The sequence below is a fragment of the Aquarana catesbeiana genome, linkage group LG06 (assembly GCF_042186555.1).
Source record: "Aquarana catesbeiana isolate 2022-GZ linkage group LG06, ASM4218655v1, whole genome shotgun sequence".
In the NCBI taxonomy this organism is placed as follows: domain Eukaryota; kingdom Metazoa; phylum Chordata; class Amphibia; order Anura; family Ranidae; genus Aquarana; species Aquarana catesbeiana.
In genome coordinates this window covers 369,589,261-369,604,045 of record NC_133329.1, presented here as the reverse complement: position 1 = coordinate 369,604,045, position 14,785 = coordinate 369,589,261, and the positions used below count along the sequence as shown (strand labels likewise).

Sequence of the window (14,785 nt, the reverse complement as noted above, 5' to 3'; positions counted from 1 at the left end):
TTTTTTTTTTTTTGAGCTAAAATACAGCCCATTCATTGTAATGTGCCTATGCACACAGGCGTGTAAACAAGAGCCGTGCATTCTTTAGTAAAACAAAAAAAAATAAATAAATAATACGGGTGATTGTGCACAAAATGCGTGCAAATGCCCATTTATATATTGTGTAGAATGAAAACACAAGAATACGTTTTCTCGCACACAAATTTGTGCAAAAATTGAACGAACGCATATGCGCGAAAATGCGTGCAAATATATACAAAAAAAAAAAAAGTCTGAAAAAAGAGGATGCTCAAACAGGAGTATCGTGTGCAAGAGGCCTCAAACACAATGAAGTCATCTGCACACAGGTCAGCAGAAAAGCCTCGCCATACACTCCCTGCCAATCAGAATCTATCCTGTGTTGTAAATGAGCAGAGTTCTTTCCTTAGCCGTAGTATGCAGGGGGGGGGGGGGGAAGAATACACAAAGGGAACAATAGAATTGTCTCTAGAAGAGGACTGTCAGGCAGGTCATAGATGCAATTTATTTTTGCAATCACTCGATTCCTCCATCAACACAGCCAGTTTGTGTCCCATGGAACTATTGGGGGCACAGGGAGCTGTCCCAGGAAAACACAGTGATTACTGCTAGTAGGTATAGCCGCTGGCAATAATCGCATGTAAAATCTGACATGCTGGTTGCACCCAAGTTGATTGATGGATCAACTTGGGTACAATCAGCCTGCCCATAGATGTTTCGAATCTCGGCTGGGTTCTGATAAAAGCTAACCATTTATGTTAGGGAAGGTCAGACATACAGGTACGTGCGCTCTTTTTCTTTAATCACATTAGCACAGCCAGACACCTCCAGCTATGCAACTCAACCCAGAAATACTATAAAAACAGGCTAGAAAAAAAATAAATAAAGTTTAGGAGACATCCGCTGATATCCACACATGGTAATCACCTCTCGGAACATTTGCCAGTTTTCTTGCGAGCTGCATTTTCATTGGCTGCTGTACCTACGAAAAACACAGGGAAAAAGGTCTTCTGCAACTTTTCCAAAATCGTAGTCACAGGAAGACAGCATAGTTACGCAGTTCCCAGGACAGGAAACTGTACTGTGGGGGTGCTAGCACAACAGCAGTGCATTATTGCTGAAAGTGCATGAAAGCATGCACAGGAATGTAAACCTAGTCTAAAATCTACATTAGAATACTCTCAGAATGAGAGAATGGTGTCTGCCATTGATAACCTGAAGATGCCAGTTGCATGGCTGCCTCAGATCTCAACACTTCAGAGTGACGGGAAACACATAGATCAGTTTTAAAGGAGAAGTTCACTTTGTTTTAAAAAGATAAGTGCACTTTTTTGCAGGTAAAAAAAAAAATGTGCATTCACTATTTTTTTTTTTTTGCACGAGTCTTGAAAGCATTGCACCCATGATCAGTAGATCGTGGGTGCCATGCAGGACTCCTAAAGACTGTCAGTGTAAGCTGCCTGCCCGTACATCATATGGTTCACAATTACAGGAAGAATTATTAAACTACCACAGTGCTCAGAGTTCATTGAAAGCTACAAGCCACAAAGTACTTTTAGTTTTCACAGAACACTGAATAAACTATGCAGGCGGGCAGGACTGCCACAGTTTCTTTTTTTTTTTTTTAATTGTGACAGCGAGCTATAGGAAAAGATCCCCTGCTTGCGGTCACAACAGGGAATCAGGGGGGGAGTGGGGGATGGTGCTACAGTAACATGTTATACCCTGAATATGGGTGTAACATGCTACAAAAGCTGGTCCAAACAAACTTTTTCCTTCACTAAGTGCTGCACTGGCTCTAAGCACTTTATGTACTGCATGTGGCTTCAGCTCCAAACAGTACACAGTGCTGGATTCTGGCTGTATGACAGAAACTTCCTGCCTCACACCCAGAACAATGCAGAGTCGGTCTGAGCAGCTCTCAGCGATTCATAGACAGCTTTGTATTTTGTTAGTGAATACAAAGCTTCCTCTGATTGGCTGAGGCAGACTGATGATGTCATGCTCACTGACTCAGCCAATCAGAGGAAGCTTTGAATTCATTCACAGAATACAAAGCTGCCTACAAATGGCTGAACGCCGCTTAGACTGACTTGTTTTGTTCCAGATGTGAGACGGGAAGTCCGTCATACAGCCGGAATCTAGTACTGTATGGAGCTGAAGCCACATGCAGTACATACAGTGCTTAGAGCTAGTGCAGCACCTAGTGAAAGAAATAGTTCATTTGGACCAACTTGGTCCAAATGAACTATTTACAGTGACAAGAAACATGAAAATCAGCATTAAAGTCCCAGACTTGGCAAGAATGCAACAATTTGGTTCAGGGTAAAACCCCGTCTCACACCTGGAACAATGCAGAGTCGGTCTGAGCAGAGCTAAGCCATTCATAGACATTTTGTTCATGAACACAAAAGCTTCCTCTGATTGGCTGAGTCAATGAGCATTACACCATCAGAGGAAGCTTTCTATTCATTAACAGAATACAAAGCTGCCTATGAATGGCTGAACGCCACTTAGACCGACTTGTTTTTTTTTTACGGGTGTGAAACGGGAAGTCTGTCATACAATAATAGGAGAAATTGACGCACTCCGTCCTCGATCAAAATTCTTTTTTTATTTAAGATTCAGAACATCCCAACTGTTGACAAAAGACAGAAAACTGGTAGATGCATTTCACACAAAGTACTCCAGCACTGTGTACTGTATGGAGCTGAAGCCACATGCAGTACATACAGTGCTTCAAGCCAGTGCAGCACCCAGTGAAGGAAATAGTTTATTTGGACCAACTTGGTCCAAATGAACTATTTACAGTGACAAGAAACATGGAGATCAGCTTTAAAGTCCCAGACTTGGCAATATTTGGATCAGGATAAAGTGTGAACTCCGGATCTGCATACTTGTTTTGGGTCAATAACTCAGTACTGGAACCAATGAATAGCATTTGTAGATAAGCTGGTATAAGTAAATGTAGTGCAGATTTTCTTGTAAATGACAACTTTAGTAAAGTTATATAAACTTATGGGAAGATTGTTGTTGAAATGAAGGGTCTGACAACAAAATATCTAATGTAAATCTTTCATTAACCCCAAAACTTTCAGAGAAACACTGGGCACTGCTTGTGAAGGTCAAAGCCGGGTTCTACTATATGGGAATGCAAAGGCTTCTCCAGGATTCTGTTTTTTTTAAATGGGACAACACAATTATATAAAATTACTGAGCACTTTGTAAAACACATTTATTGTGAATTTCCTAAAACCTTTCACAATGGACACTGTGAAACATTTCATTGTTTTACAAAGAGAACTGTCACCCGTTACATCATTTACACAGATTATGGTTCTCATAAATAAAAGTTACATTTATTTAAATATAATTGCACAGTTTTTTTTGTTTTTTTTTTTTAAGGCTTCCATCATCACCAGCCAAGAAGATGACCAATCGGTATGAGGTAATGACTGGAATGAAAACTTCCACAACGGCTGCTAGTGTTCTCCCAACTTCCTCATGATGGCGCTGTCCTGAGGAGCATTCGTGAAAATACTTCCTACTACAACGTGCGTTCCCCAGACATTATGGCGAATGACTTTACAACAGCCGAGATCCTCCACTCGGAATCCAAGGTGCCGATAGCGTTCATCCGTTTCATATAGAGTGTTATTCGTGTATGGACCAAAATACTGTTAAAAACAACAAAAAAAAAAAAAAAGTAGTAATAAATATTTTCCATCACACACACACACGTGGCCTGCAGAGTCCTGACCTTAACCCTACTGAATACCAGTGTTGCCAACCTACCAGATTGAAATTTACTGACACAACTTTTACTGGCATTTCCAAAAGTTACCAAATTACAGTTTGCATGAAGGTAAAAAACCTTGAGCCTTTAGAGACACTTTTAGGTCCCTTTCACACAGGGCGGAATCTGCCTTCTAAGCAGGTGAATGACAGGTACTGTCCACTCCGCTATCCAGAGCTCACAAGGATCTGCTCTCCTCTATGGGGCAGTCGGATGGAAACAGACTGCAAGTCCGTTTCCATCTGATTGACATTCGATCCGACGCGCTGGACGGATAGCGAACGTATCACCAAGCGTCTGTATTCAGCAGATTTTTCGGATCGGATGCCAGCGGACACATGTCTGCTGACATCTGCCTCCCCATAGAGGACAATGGGTGGTCCAATCAGGTCCGCCTGAAAAACAGACCAGATCGGTCCGATCGATCGTGTGAAAGGGGCCTAAAGAGAAACCGTTTGGGTCAATGTTTCCTTAACTTTCTAAACCATTGTCACTTCTATATCTGTTTGCTGCTTCCCTCATGTGGCTCTAGTGAGCTGCACTGTGCATGGCTAGTAACTACTCGCAGGCAATCCCCTCACTATTCTGTCGGCACGCATAAAGCTCAAATATCCGGTGAAATTCTGAAAAAAAGTGTCCGGGGCCAGAAGGACGCAGCACAGCAAGGAACTGTGCAAAGGGCCAGAGAAATCCAATAAAAGAAAATGACATGGCTTGTATGTTACAGGTAAAACGTGTGAAAATATAATTATGTGTGAATAATAAAATCTGCCATTTAAAGCACGGAAAATATATTTGAAAACAACTCTCAAAAGTTATTGTATCTGACAAGTGGACTGCAATGTAATCTGGTTACCGTTATTTTGTCGGCATGTCACTTTCACTTAGATGTCCCTACATGACGGGAAAGAATTCCCATTCAGTGGTGTCTATAGCAGTGCAGACGGAGAATCTCCACCAACAGTCAGTTCACGGGGTCATGTTTGCATGCCCAAAAGTGATACAACTCAAAACACAGCAGCCTCGGAATCATTCTAAAGCCGTTTTTTTATGAATCTAGATATAAAGAGGAGTTAAAGGGTAACTCCACTTTTGTGGGGGGGAGAAAAAAAATAGCAAGAAAAAAAAATTATGTGCGATTGGCTCACTAATTTTCCCTGAAGTCTTCACTTAGGCTCCATTCACACTAGCGCGTTTTTTGATGCATTTTGCAGAAATGCACGGGAATTTTTTAACATGGGTTCCTATGGAACATGTTCACATCAATGCCTTTTTGTTTCTCTGCATTTTTGGAAAGGGTCAGGGACTTTTTTTCATGCAAAATGCAGCGTTTTGCATGTAATAGAATTCAATGGACAAGCATCAAAAACGCAAGTGTACCGTTTTTGCAGCGTTTTTGCCGTTTTTTTTTTTTTTTTTAATTTTTTTTTTTAGACTGTAAAAAAAAAAAACTAAAAAAAACCAAAAAAAAACCCCAAAAAAAAACGCAAAACGCAAATCGCGGCAAAAACGCGGAAAAAACGCTGCTCAAAAACGTGGCAAGCATGAAAAAAAACCCTCCAAAAACAACATGCATAGGTGTGAATCGAGCCTAAGTTACAAATCAGATTTTGGGCAATCCCCTGCAATGAAAATGTCATTTTTGGTGAGATACTCCCAAAGCGAAATTATGTGTAAAAGGGATACAGACCCGCCACTTTCCTCAGAGCCCTGCAGGTGCAGCACCCGATAATTATAAAATCACTCCTACACAGATTCACTTTGCACATGGACACAAACAGCTATTTCTTTAGAACAAAAAAAAAAAAAAAAAAGAAGTAGGAATCTGTGAAGAAGAAGGAAGGAGGAGGAGGAAGGAGGAGGAAGAAGAAGAAAGAAGAAAGAAGAAGAGAGGAAGGAGGAGGAAGGAAGAAGGAAGAAGAAGGAAGAAGAAGGAAGAAGAAGGAAGAAGAAGGAAGAAGAAGGAAGAAGAAGGAAGAAGGAAGAAGAAAGAAGAAAAAAGAAAAAAGAAGAAGAAAGAAGAAAAAAGAAAAAAGAAGAAAGAAAAAGGGAGGGAGGGAGGACGACGACATCTGCATTGATCAACACTGCCTCAACGCAAGGACACCCAGAAAACAATGGTATTCTATGTGCCCTGTTCACACTATACAAGTGTGGCGTTGCATAAAAATGAATTTTTACACACTGCACAAAAAGTTACAACTCACGGCATCGCAACACACAAGTTGAATGGATGGTTTGGTAAAGTAACACAAATATAATTTAAAATGAATGTTTCTTGCCTCAAGTTCAGTGCTAACCTTTTTTTTTTCATAAGGTGTGATTTTTAATGTTTAATTCCACTTTTGACATGGGGGATTAGGGGGTGAGCTAAAGTAGGGGTAGGCAACCTGGGGCCCTCCAGCTGCTGTGGAACTACATTTCCCAAGAGATATTGCAAGGCTGGCAGTTACAATTACTCCCAGAGGCATGATGGGACTTGTAGTTCTAAAACAGCCAGAGGGCGTCAGGTTGCCTACCCCCTGATCTAAAGGATATGTGAACCTAGCATTTTGATGCAAAGTCCACTTTACCCACAATGCTGCCCCATTAAAAAGATAGAACAGAAGTATAAAAACACATTGGGGTTGGTTTACTAAAACTGGAGAGTGGAAAATCTGGTGCAGCTGTGCATTGGTAGCCAATCAGCTTCCAGGTTTTAGCCCTCGTTCACATTGGAGAGATTTGTCATGTGATTTGACAGGTCACGAGTAGCACCCTATTGCCAGCAATTGCACTGTTCAAACCCGTGTGACGCCGACTTGTTGCACCGATTTGAAAAAGTAGTTCCTGCATTACTTTTGGCGATTTCGGGTGCGACTTGCATAGACATCTACGGCTTTGAAATGTGCGATTTCAGATGAAGGCCCACCAGTTCTAAGCCGCTGTCAATGTGAATGAGGGCTTATTGTCAAATTTTAATTGAAGAAGCTGAAGTTCATGCCATCATGCACAGCTGCAGCAGATTTTTCACTCTCCAGTTTTAGTAAATCAACCGCAAAGCTAAAACCTGATAATCTGCCTAGTACTTAGTAAACACCAGCTCATGCTTGCAAAATAACCGCTTGCCGACCAGCCACCATCATTATACTGAGGCAGGTCGGCTCAATCCCACGAATCGCCGTAGCTGTACATCGGTCCCTTGAACAGCCATAGCAGGCATGCCCGCACCCGCTGCACTGCCACCGGCCACCCGCGATCGCTCCACAGAGAGCCAGAACGGGGATCTTCCAATGTAAACAGACAGATCCCCATTCTAATTATTAGGAACAGCGATCTCTCTGTACTCCCAAGTCAGTACACTCCCCCCAGTTAGAAACACCTCCCTAGGACACATTTAATCCCTTGATCACCACTAGTGTTAATCCCTTCCCTGCCAGTGTAATTTTTTCAGTAATCAGTGCATTTTTATAGCACTGGTTGCTGTATAAATGTCACTACTCCCAAAAAAAAAAAAAAAAGTGTCAAAAGTGTCCAAACTGTCCGGCGCAATGTCGCAGTCCCGGTAAAAATCGCTGATCACGCTACTAGTAAAATAAATAAATAATAATAAAAATTCCATAAATATATCCCCTATTTTGTAGACGCTATAACTTTTGCGCAAACCAATCAATATACACTTATTGCGAGTTTTTTTAACCAAAAATATATAGAATACATATTGGCCTAAACTGATGAAGAAATTTGTTTTTTAAAATGTTTTTTTTTTTTTTGGGGGGGGGGGGGATATTTATTATAGCAAAAAAGTAAAAAACATTGTTTTTTTTTTTTCAAAATTGCCGCTCTTTTTTGTTTATAGCGCAAAAAATAAAAGCTGCAGAGGTGATGAAATACCACCAAAAGAAAGCTCTATTTGTGGGGGGGGGGGGGGGGGGGGGGGGGGAGGACGTCAATTTTGTTTGGTACAGCGTAATTGTCAGTTAAGGTGACGCAGTGCCGGATCGCAAAAAATGGCCTGGTCTTTAAGGGGGTAAATCTTCCAGGGCTGAAGTGGTTAATAAGCAAATAAGCAATCTCTATATTCTGTATGGCCAGGCTGGGCAAATCCGAAGAGCCAAGTCAGCAATGCACCTAGAAATGCGGTTCCTTCCATATTATAGCATGATATCTTTAGTTTCCGTACATTCTGAGTGTAACAAGACTTAACCTGTATTTAAATTATGTACAAGTCACTTACTGCCAGTCCTGAAGATGGCTCTATGAAGTCGGCCCAGTAGCCTTCTGACCTGAGGGCATAGCATATTTCCTTGGCACCATTAATGAACTAAAAAAAGAAGAAATACAAGTAAAATAAAATCAATTATTGATCAACCCCTTCTAGCTAAATAACTATACACACTACTGCCATCCAAAGTATTTAAGTCAGGATTTTTACAAATATAATGCACCAATTTTTAAACTGTGTCTTAAAGCCAGTCATACATTGAAATCCGTCCAATTCAGCAGGGGCAGGCTGGTTGTACAAAAGTCAATCAATCAATGTGTGTACAACCAGCCTGTTTGGGTTTTTCCCAAACGATCAGTGCTGCCGGCTGTTGCCAACACCGCTGATCATTGTATTCTGCTGGAGGGGGAAGACTCCAGGTTTACCTTTAGCAAATACAATACACCAGATTCTGCAGGACTGTTGCAGAATATCTGTGCTGCACTAGTCATTCTGTGCAATCTTCCTAATCAGAAGTACAGAGGTGGTGCTCAGAACCTGAGAACACTTGGCCTGAAGCTGCACAGGCACATACTCTTAAGCCTAGTACACTACAGTTTTTTTTTTCGTGCTACCCTGTGCTTTGCATGGAAAAAAAAATCTCCGGTCTGGGGTTGCTGTACTAACCATGCAAGATTAGTCCAGTGATCTCCCCCGCTGAGCTGTTGTGTTGTGACAGGGGAACAGCCCCCCCCCCAACCAGAGCACTCCAATCAGAGCTTTCTGCCACAAGATGTCCTCCCAGCATGCAAATATTCTCCTGCGCTCATGGCGATAACCCAAAAAGGTGCAATCCGTATAAAAAAACTTATTGCCAACGGTTTTAAATTCGAGAATGCCCACTATCCTGCCTTCTCAGGATATTGGGTATCCTCGAACTTGAAACTAGGGAAATAGAGAGAGAAAGGCGCACCGACCTAGTGCATTACCCCAAGAAAATTTAGTGTCCTCCACTGCATGAAAATCTATTAAACTCCATTGGTCTTGCAAGATGAGCAAGAGGTATTCAAATGGCTGCCCCGTTTCGAAAGCGAACCCTCTTCATCAGAGCCAACAAATAGTGGATGATCCACTGGCATCACATATACACACACACCCAGCTATTGTTATCTGGTATCATAATAACTGATGGGTGGGGTCTGTGTTAGCCGTGTGTTTATGTGTGTATATATGTATCAGTAACTGTGATGCCAGTGGATCATTCACTATTCGTTCGCTCTCGAAACGCGTCTGAGTTTGAATACCTCCTGTTCATCTGGCAAGACCGATGGATTTTATTAGATTTTCATGCAGTGGGAGGACACTTGCTATGATATGCATTTATATTAATCACATTTGTGAGTATATATTGCTCTTTTAATAAATGTTATTGTGGTAATGCACTAGGTCGGTGCGCCTTTCTCTCTCCATTTTGCTAGTTACAAGATGTCCTCAGCCTTCCGGGCTGAATGATGCCTAGCACCATTCAACCTGGAAGACTGTGGGCATACTGTGAGTGCAGGGTGTCACTATAATCCATTACAACTGATAGGAATGTCTGGGAAACAGGATGGACATGAGAGACTCAACAATACAAAGCTATAACAAAATTGACCCCGATCAGAACAATCTGGAAATCAGGAAGAAGAGGGGGACAGAAAATGGCGTCTGTGCAGGCACTTTTAGGTGGTTCTACTTTATTCCCATCAGCAATCACAGTTTGATTTGGTCCTAAATGCATGCAATAGCACCAAAACAAAGTGCTGGGTGTTAGATGTGCATCATCAGCCATGTATTCTTAGCAATAAACCACCATTTAGAGAAAGCATAAACATCGACACTTCAGATTTATCACGACTGGAATGAGTTTGAGATACTTTTCCATAATCCCTCGTTACACATTAAACCTCTTCCGAATGCACAAAGCATCCAACACTGAATGGTTTTCAGCTCGGCTCTGGGAATGCCCTCTCTGGAGGTTAACATCTAATAGGCAGACGCTCTCCGCTGCTAGATTGGAGTTGACAGGGAGGTGATGAGCTGAGAAATCCAACAATTAATGCATAATTAGACCACATTACAAGAGCAAAATGCAACAGACCAGAACGAGCTTTGGAGACAAGTCTCTTCGAAACAAAAGCAGGTTCATCCGAGAAGTTCAAGTGCAAAAAAGTTGTAGCTAGTGCAAAACAGCAGTACAAGCGCAACAGAAAGACAATGATGGCACTGGTACTGACCATTATAAGGTGGGTCAATGCTTTTATAAAAAAAAAAAAAAAATTGTTAAAAATTGTCAGGGCACAATAAAAAACAAAAACAAACAAAAAAACCCATTAAAATAGATCTCCAAAATACATGCACAATTTCCTGTTTCATCCCTTTAAAAATGGTGCAAGTTCAGAAATGTACCTAATGATCTGCCAGAAATCCAGAGTCCTCCTAACTTTCTGTTTGGGCTGACAATGTAGTAACTTTTCTGCACAATGTTGTCAACCTTGTCTGCTGGAGTATAAATACCTGCCTATCCTTTAGCCCAGTGGTCATCAACCCTGTCCTCAGGGCCCACTAACAGGCCAGGTTTGCAAGATAACTGATATATAATCTATATCTCATTTGCTGCTCAGTGATTGCAATATTCTAGTCTGCATCTCCCCAAGGTAATACATAAATCCTGGCCTGTTAGTGGGCCCTGAGGGCAGGGTTGGTGACCACTGCCTTAGCCCACTTAGTCTCTCTCCACATACATACAATCAGCTTCCAGGTTTATTTTTGGAAAAGCTTAATTGAACAAGCTGACTTCCCCCACACTGTGTGTAGGAAACGTGGGTTATGTAGTTCTGGGAGCATGCCTAGGTCAGTAAGATCTGAGCTCACAGCGACTGCTCCTCCAAGATTTTTTACAAGCCCTTGTTCTTCCCATGCAGCAGGAAGATCAGCACCGCTGGATCCCAGAGACCTGCAGATATCAGAGGAGCAACTTAAGGCAGCATATAGTCATAGAAGTCCAGCAGCATAGGTGCCCTTAATCTGAAGGGTTTACCTTCTACATAAGGGTCTTTCACTGGCAGGAGAGGCTGAAGCTTGGTGGAAATTGTTAGGGAGGGTCTTTTAATATTTAACCAGAGTGTCCTTGAGGACCAACAAAAAACGAAGGCCAAAAGTAGCAAGCATCCTTTTATTGGTCAGTGTAAGGTTGGTGGAAGCGATGCTGACCAGGAAAAGCGTTTTTTATCTACAGCGGGTAGAATAAGTATTGAACACGTCACCATTTTTCAAGGTAAATATTTTTCTAAAGATGCTATTGACATGAAATGTTCACCACATGTCGGTTACAACCCATACAATCCATACATACAAAGACACCAAAACAAATAACTTCAGAAATTAAGTTAAGTTATCTGTATTAAAATGGAAAAAGTATTACACACATGAAGAAAGTGAGGTGCAAAAAGGCATGGAAAGCCAAGACACCAGCTGAAATCCATCAGTAAGTAGAAAGCAATCCTGCCCATTGTCAGTGCAAATGAATAATTAGGCTTTAGAAAAACCTGGAATTAGCAGGAACAATTATTAAAAGAAAAAAACACAAGTAATGCACTCAACCTCCATGGCCTGTGTGCACGCTCACCACGCAAGACTCCATTGCTGAAGAAAAAGCATGTTGGTTTGTTTAACTACTTCAATGCCGGGCACTTCCCCCCCTTCCTGCCCAGGCCAATTTTCGGCTTTCAGCACTGTCACACTTTGAACAATTGCCCGGTCATGCTACACTGCACCCAAACAAAATTTGTATCATTTTGTTCCCAACAGAGATTCCTTTTGGTGGTATTTAAGCACCTCTGGGATTTTAATTTTTTTCTAATAAAAAAAAAAAAAAAAAGGATCGAAAATTTAAAAAAAAATGAGGCGGAACTGATGGGCACTGATAAGCATCACTGATATGGAAGCACTAGCAGGCATTGCTGATGGGCACTGATCGGCATCCCTGGTGGCCATACCTTGTGGTCAGTGGTGGGCATACCTGGTGGTCATCCCTGGTGGTCATCCTCAAGAGGGCTGCGCTGATATCAGCGCAGATCCCCTGTCAGGACTGCCGCTGGTTAGCGCTCCTCGCGTCTGTCAGATGCGAGTGAGGAAATGCCGATACGCAGCTTTTCCTGTTTACATTGTGATCAGATGTAATTGGACACTCTGATGGAGGCTCTTTACCCAGATCGGAGATGCGCTGTGTCAGACTGACACACAGCACCACCGATCGCTGCGCGTCCCCGCGGGCACATGCCGGCTTGTTATCCTGATCACGTCATGTGATGTCTGGTTAGGATAGCACAACCACTTTGCGCACGTCATATTGCTATATGGCGGGTGGGAAGTGGTTAAAGTTTGCAGCACAACATTTAGACAAGCCTGTGAAATACTGAGAGAATAATTTTTGGTCTTGTCTGACCAGACTATAACTCTTTGGATGCCATAATACACACCATGTTTGGAGGTCAAATGGCACATCACCCCAAAAACACCCCAATACCAACAGTGAAGATTGGAGGAGGAAACATCATGGTTTGGGGCTGTTTTTCAGCATATGGTACTGGCAAACTTCATATCATTGAAGGAAGGATGAATGGAAAAATGTACCAAGACATTCTTGATATAAATCTGCTGCCATCTACCAGGATGATGAAGATGAAATGAGGGTGGACATTTCAGCAAGACAAAAATCCCAAATACAAAGCCAAGGAAACTCTCAATTGGTTTCAAAGAAAGAAAATAAAGCTGCTAGAATGTCTCAGCCAATCACCTGACTTGAATCCAATAGAAAAATCTATGGAAGGAAATCAGAGTCCATAGACGAGGCCCACAGAACCTTCAAGAATGGGCCAAAATCACACCTGAGCAATGCATGTGACTAGTTTCTTCATATAGGAGGCGTCTTGAATTTGTCATTACCAACAAAGGATTTTGTACGAAGTATTAAATACATTTTAGTTGGGGTGTTTAATACATTTTCCCTGTGTCATTCCATTTTATTACAAATAACTTCATTTCTGAACTTATTTGTGTGTATGGATTGCACGGGTTGTTACTGACATGTGGGAAAAATTTAACGTTATTAGCACCTTTAGAATTATATTTACCTAGAATAATAATTAAAATTATATATATATATATTAGTCAGGAAATGCTTTAAAGACAGAAAAGGGAGGTTTGGGGGTAAATCTGTACATTGCCTGCACATTCCTCTTTAATATTACACAAGCAATTACATACAAACACCATTATAATCACATGAACAAATTACTGTTAATTGGACGAAGCCTTTATAAAGAAAACAGCGACACCATGTGGAGAAAATTAGGAATGGCACTCTATTTTACTTGAACTGACACTAAACCAGCCATTCTCAACAGGGGTTCCCTGCAACCCTCGGCTACCTTCAGAGGTTGCTGCAGCTGTTTTATCTCCCATCTAATGGTGTCTGCATAATTTTTAGTTTAAATGCCACTTCTGAGCCAGTGTCATTACACCCATGATCTGTGAAGCCTTCTGTATAGAGTGGCATTCTGACCAATACTGTAAAGGTGGTGGTGTTATATCCTGACCATCAGTGAAACTTCCCACTAAGAATGCACTAAGCTCTGGTATATAAAAAAGAAAAATCATAATAATATTCCAGTATATATCCTTAAAGTGGTCACTTCTGACAAGTTTTCCTGACACCAGGAGAGAAAAAAAAAAAAGGGTGACAGGAGAGGCTCAGCTCTGTTTCTGTGTGCTGTGTCAATGGATGGCACCACTGGCATATTAAAGCAGCGACGGACTTCTGTGGATTATCACCAAAATTAAATGCTGGGCCAGAAAGGGTCACCAACCTTCTCCAACAGCATTTCTCTCTCGTTATCCACCTCTTCACTCCACGCAGTCATATCATTCATGGTTTTCTGTGTCACTGTTAGTACTAGTACGTTTTGATCGGGGATCTCGGGAAACATGGATACAACATCTGCAATATATAAAAAAAAAAAAAAAAAAAAAAACTGGTTGTTTCATCTGAACTACTCAGCACAGGCCTAGCATTCAGAATATTTTTTAAAAATAATTTTTATGTAAAAAAAAAATAAGTTACTGGTGGCAGCCAGTGAACATCCATTTACACCAGGCTGACTTGCGGGAACACGTGCTGCAGCTCGTTTTATTGTGCGCTGCGATATGCTGTGCTACTGCAGCTCTATTCATTTCGAATGAATCCCAATGGAAAGGAAATTGCTCCTATTTTTTTCACTGCAGCATACATTGTTGGGGTGCACTACAACAGAGATGTACACTATAAGATTTCATATACAGGGGTGACGGCTCTGCCAGAAAGCGAGTTGTTGATATCTGTGACAATCTGGCAATTTGTTGCAGCGTCTGCACCAAATTAAACACAATTGTGTGCCAAATTCAAACACGTGTTACTGTGCGCAAACGGCACCGATCTCAACCTGGCAGAGACCCTTGTGAGTGTGGGAGCACACCATAATTAATGTTATTGTAATTGAGGTGTATAAACTGGTATCTGTTAAATTACCTGAAGAAGCCTCTAATAGTGCCTAATAACCCCTTGACAACGACCGTACGCAAATATGCGGCCACACTTGACTGGTCTTTATTCCCGTGGCGCCGCATATTTGCATATCTCCCTTTTTGCTGAGAGCGAGCCGAATGGCGCACTCCCAGCACAGAGGCCGGGGTCTCACCAAGAGCCCCGA

At 41.7% G+C, this 14,785-nt stretch overlaps 1 protein-coding gene across 3 annotated transcripts in view; it reads right to left on the bottom strand.

The window, feature by feature from the left end:
- Nucleotides 1-2,612: 2,612 nt before the first annotated feature.
- The window catches only part of MMADHC (metabolism of cobalamin associated D), a 37,882-nt gene continuing 25,709 nt past the window's right edge, over nucleotides 2,613-14,785 (bottom strand). For all 3 annotated transcript variants that reach the window (XM_073634205.1, XM_073634203.1, XM_073634204.1), the window contains 3 exons: nucleotides 13,907-14,037; nucleotides 8,031-8,117; nucleotides 2,613-3,695 (listed from right to left, as the gene is read on the bottom strand). In XM_073634205.1, the coding sequence (XP_073490306.1) occupies nucleotides 3,501-3,695; nucleotides 8,031-8,117; nucleotides 13,907-14,037 (413 nt within the window). In that variant the 3' untranslated portion in view covers nucleotides 2,613-3,500. The remainder of the gene's footprint in view (nucleotides 3,696-8,030; nucleotides 8,118-13,906; nucleotides 14,038-14,785) is intronic.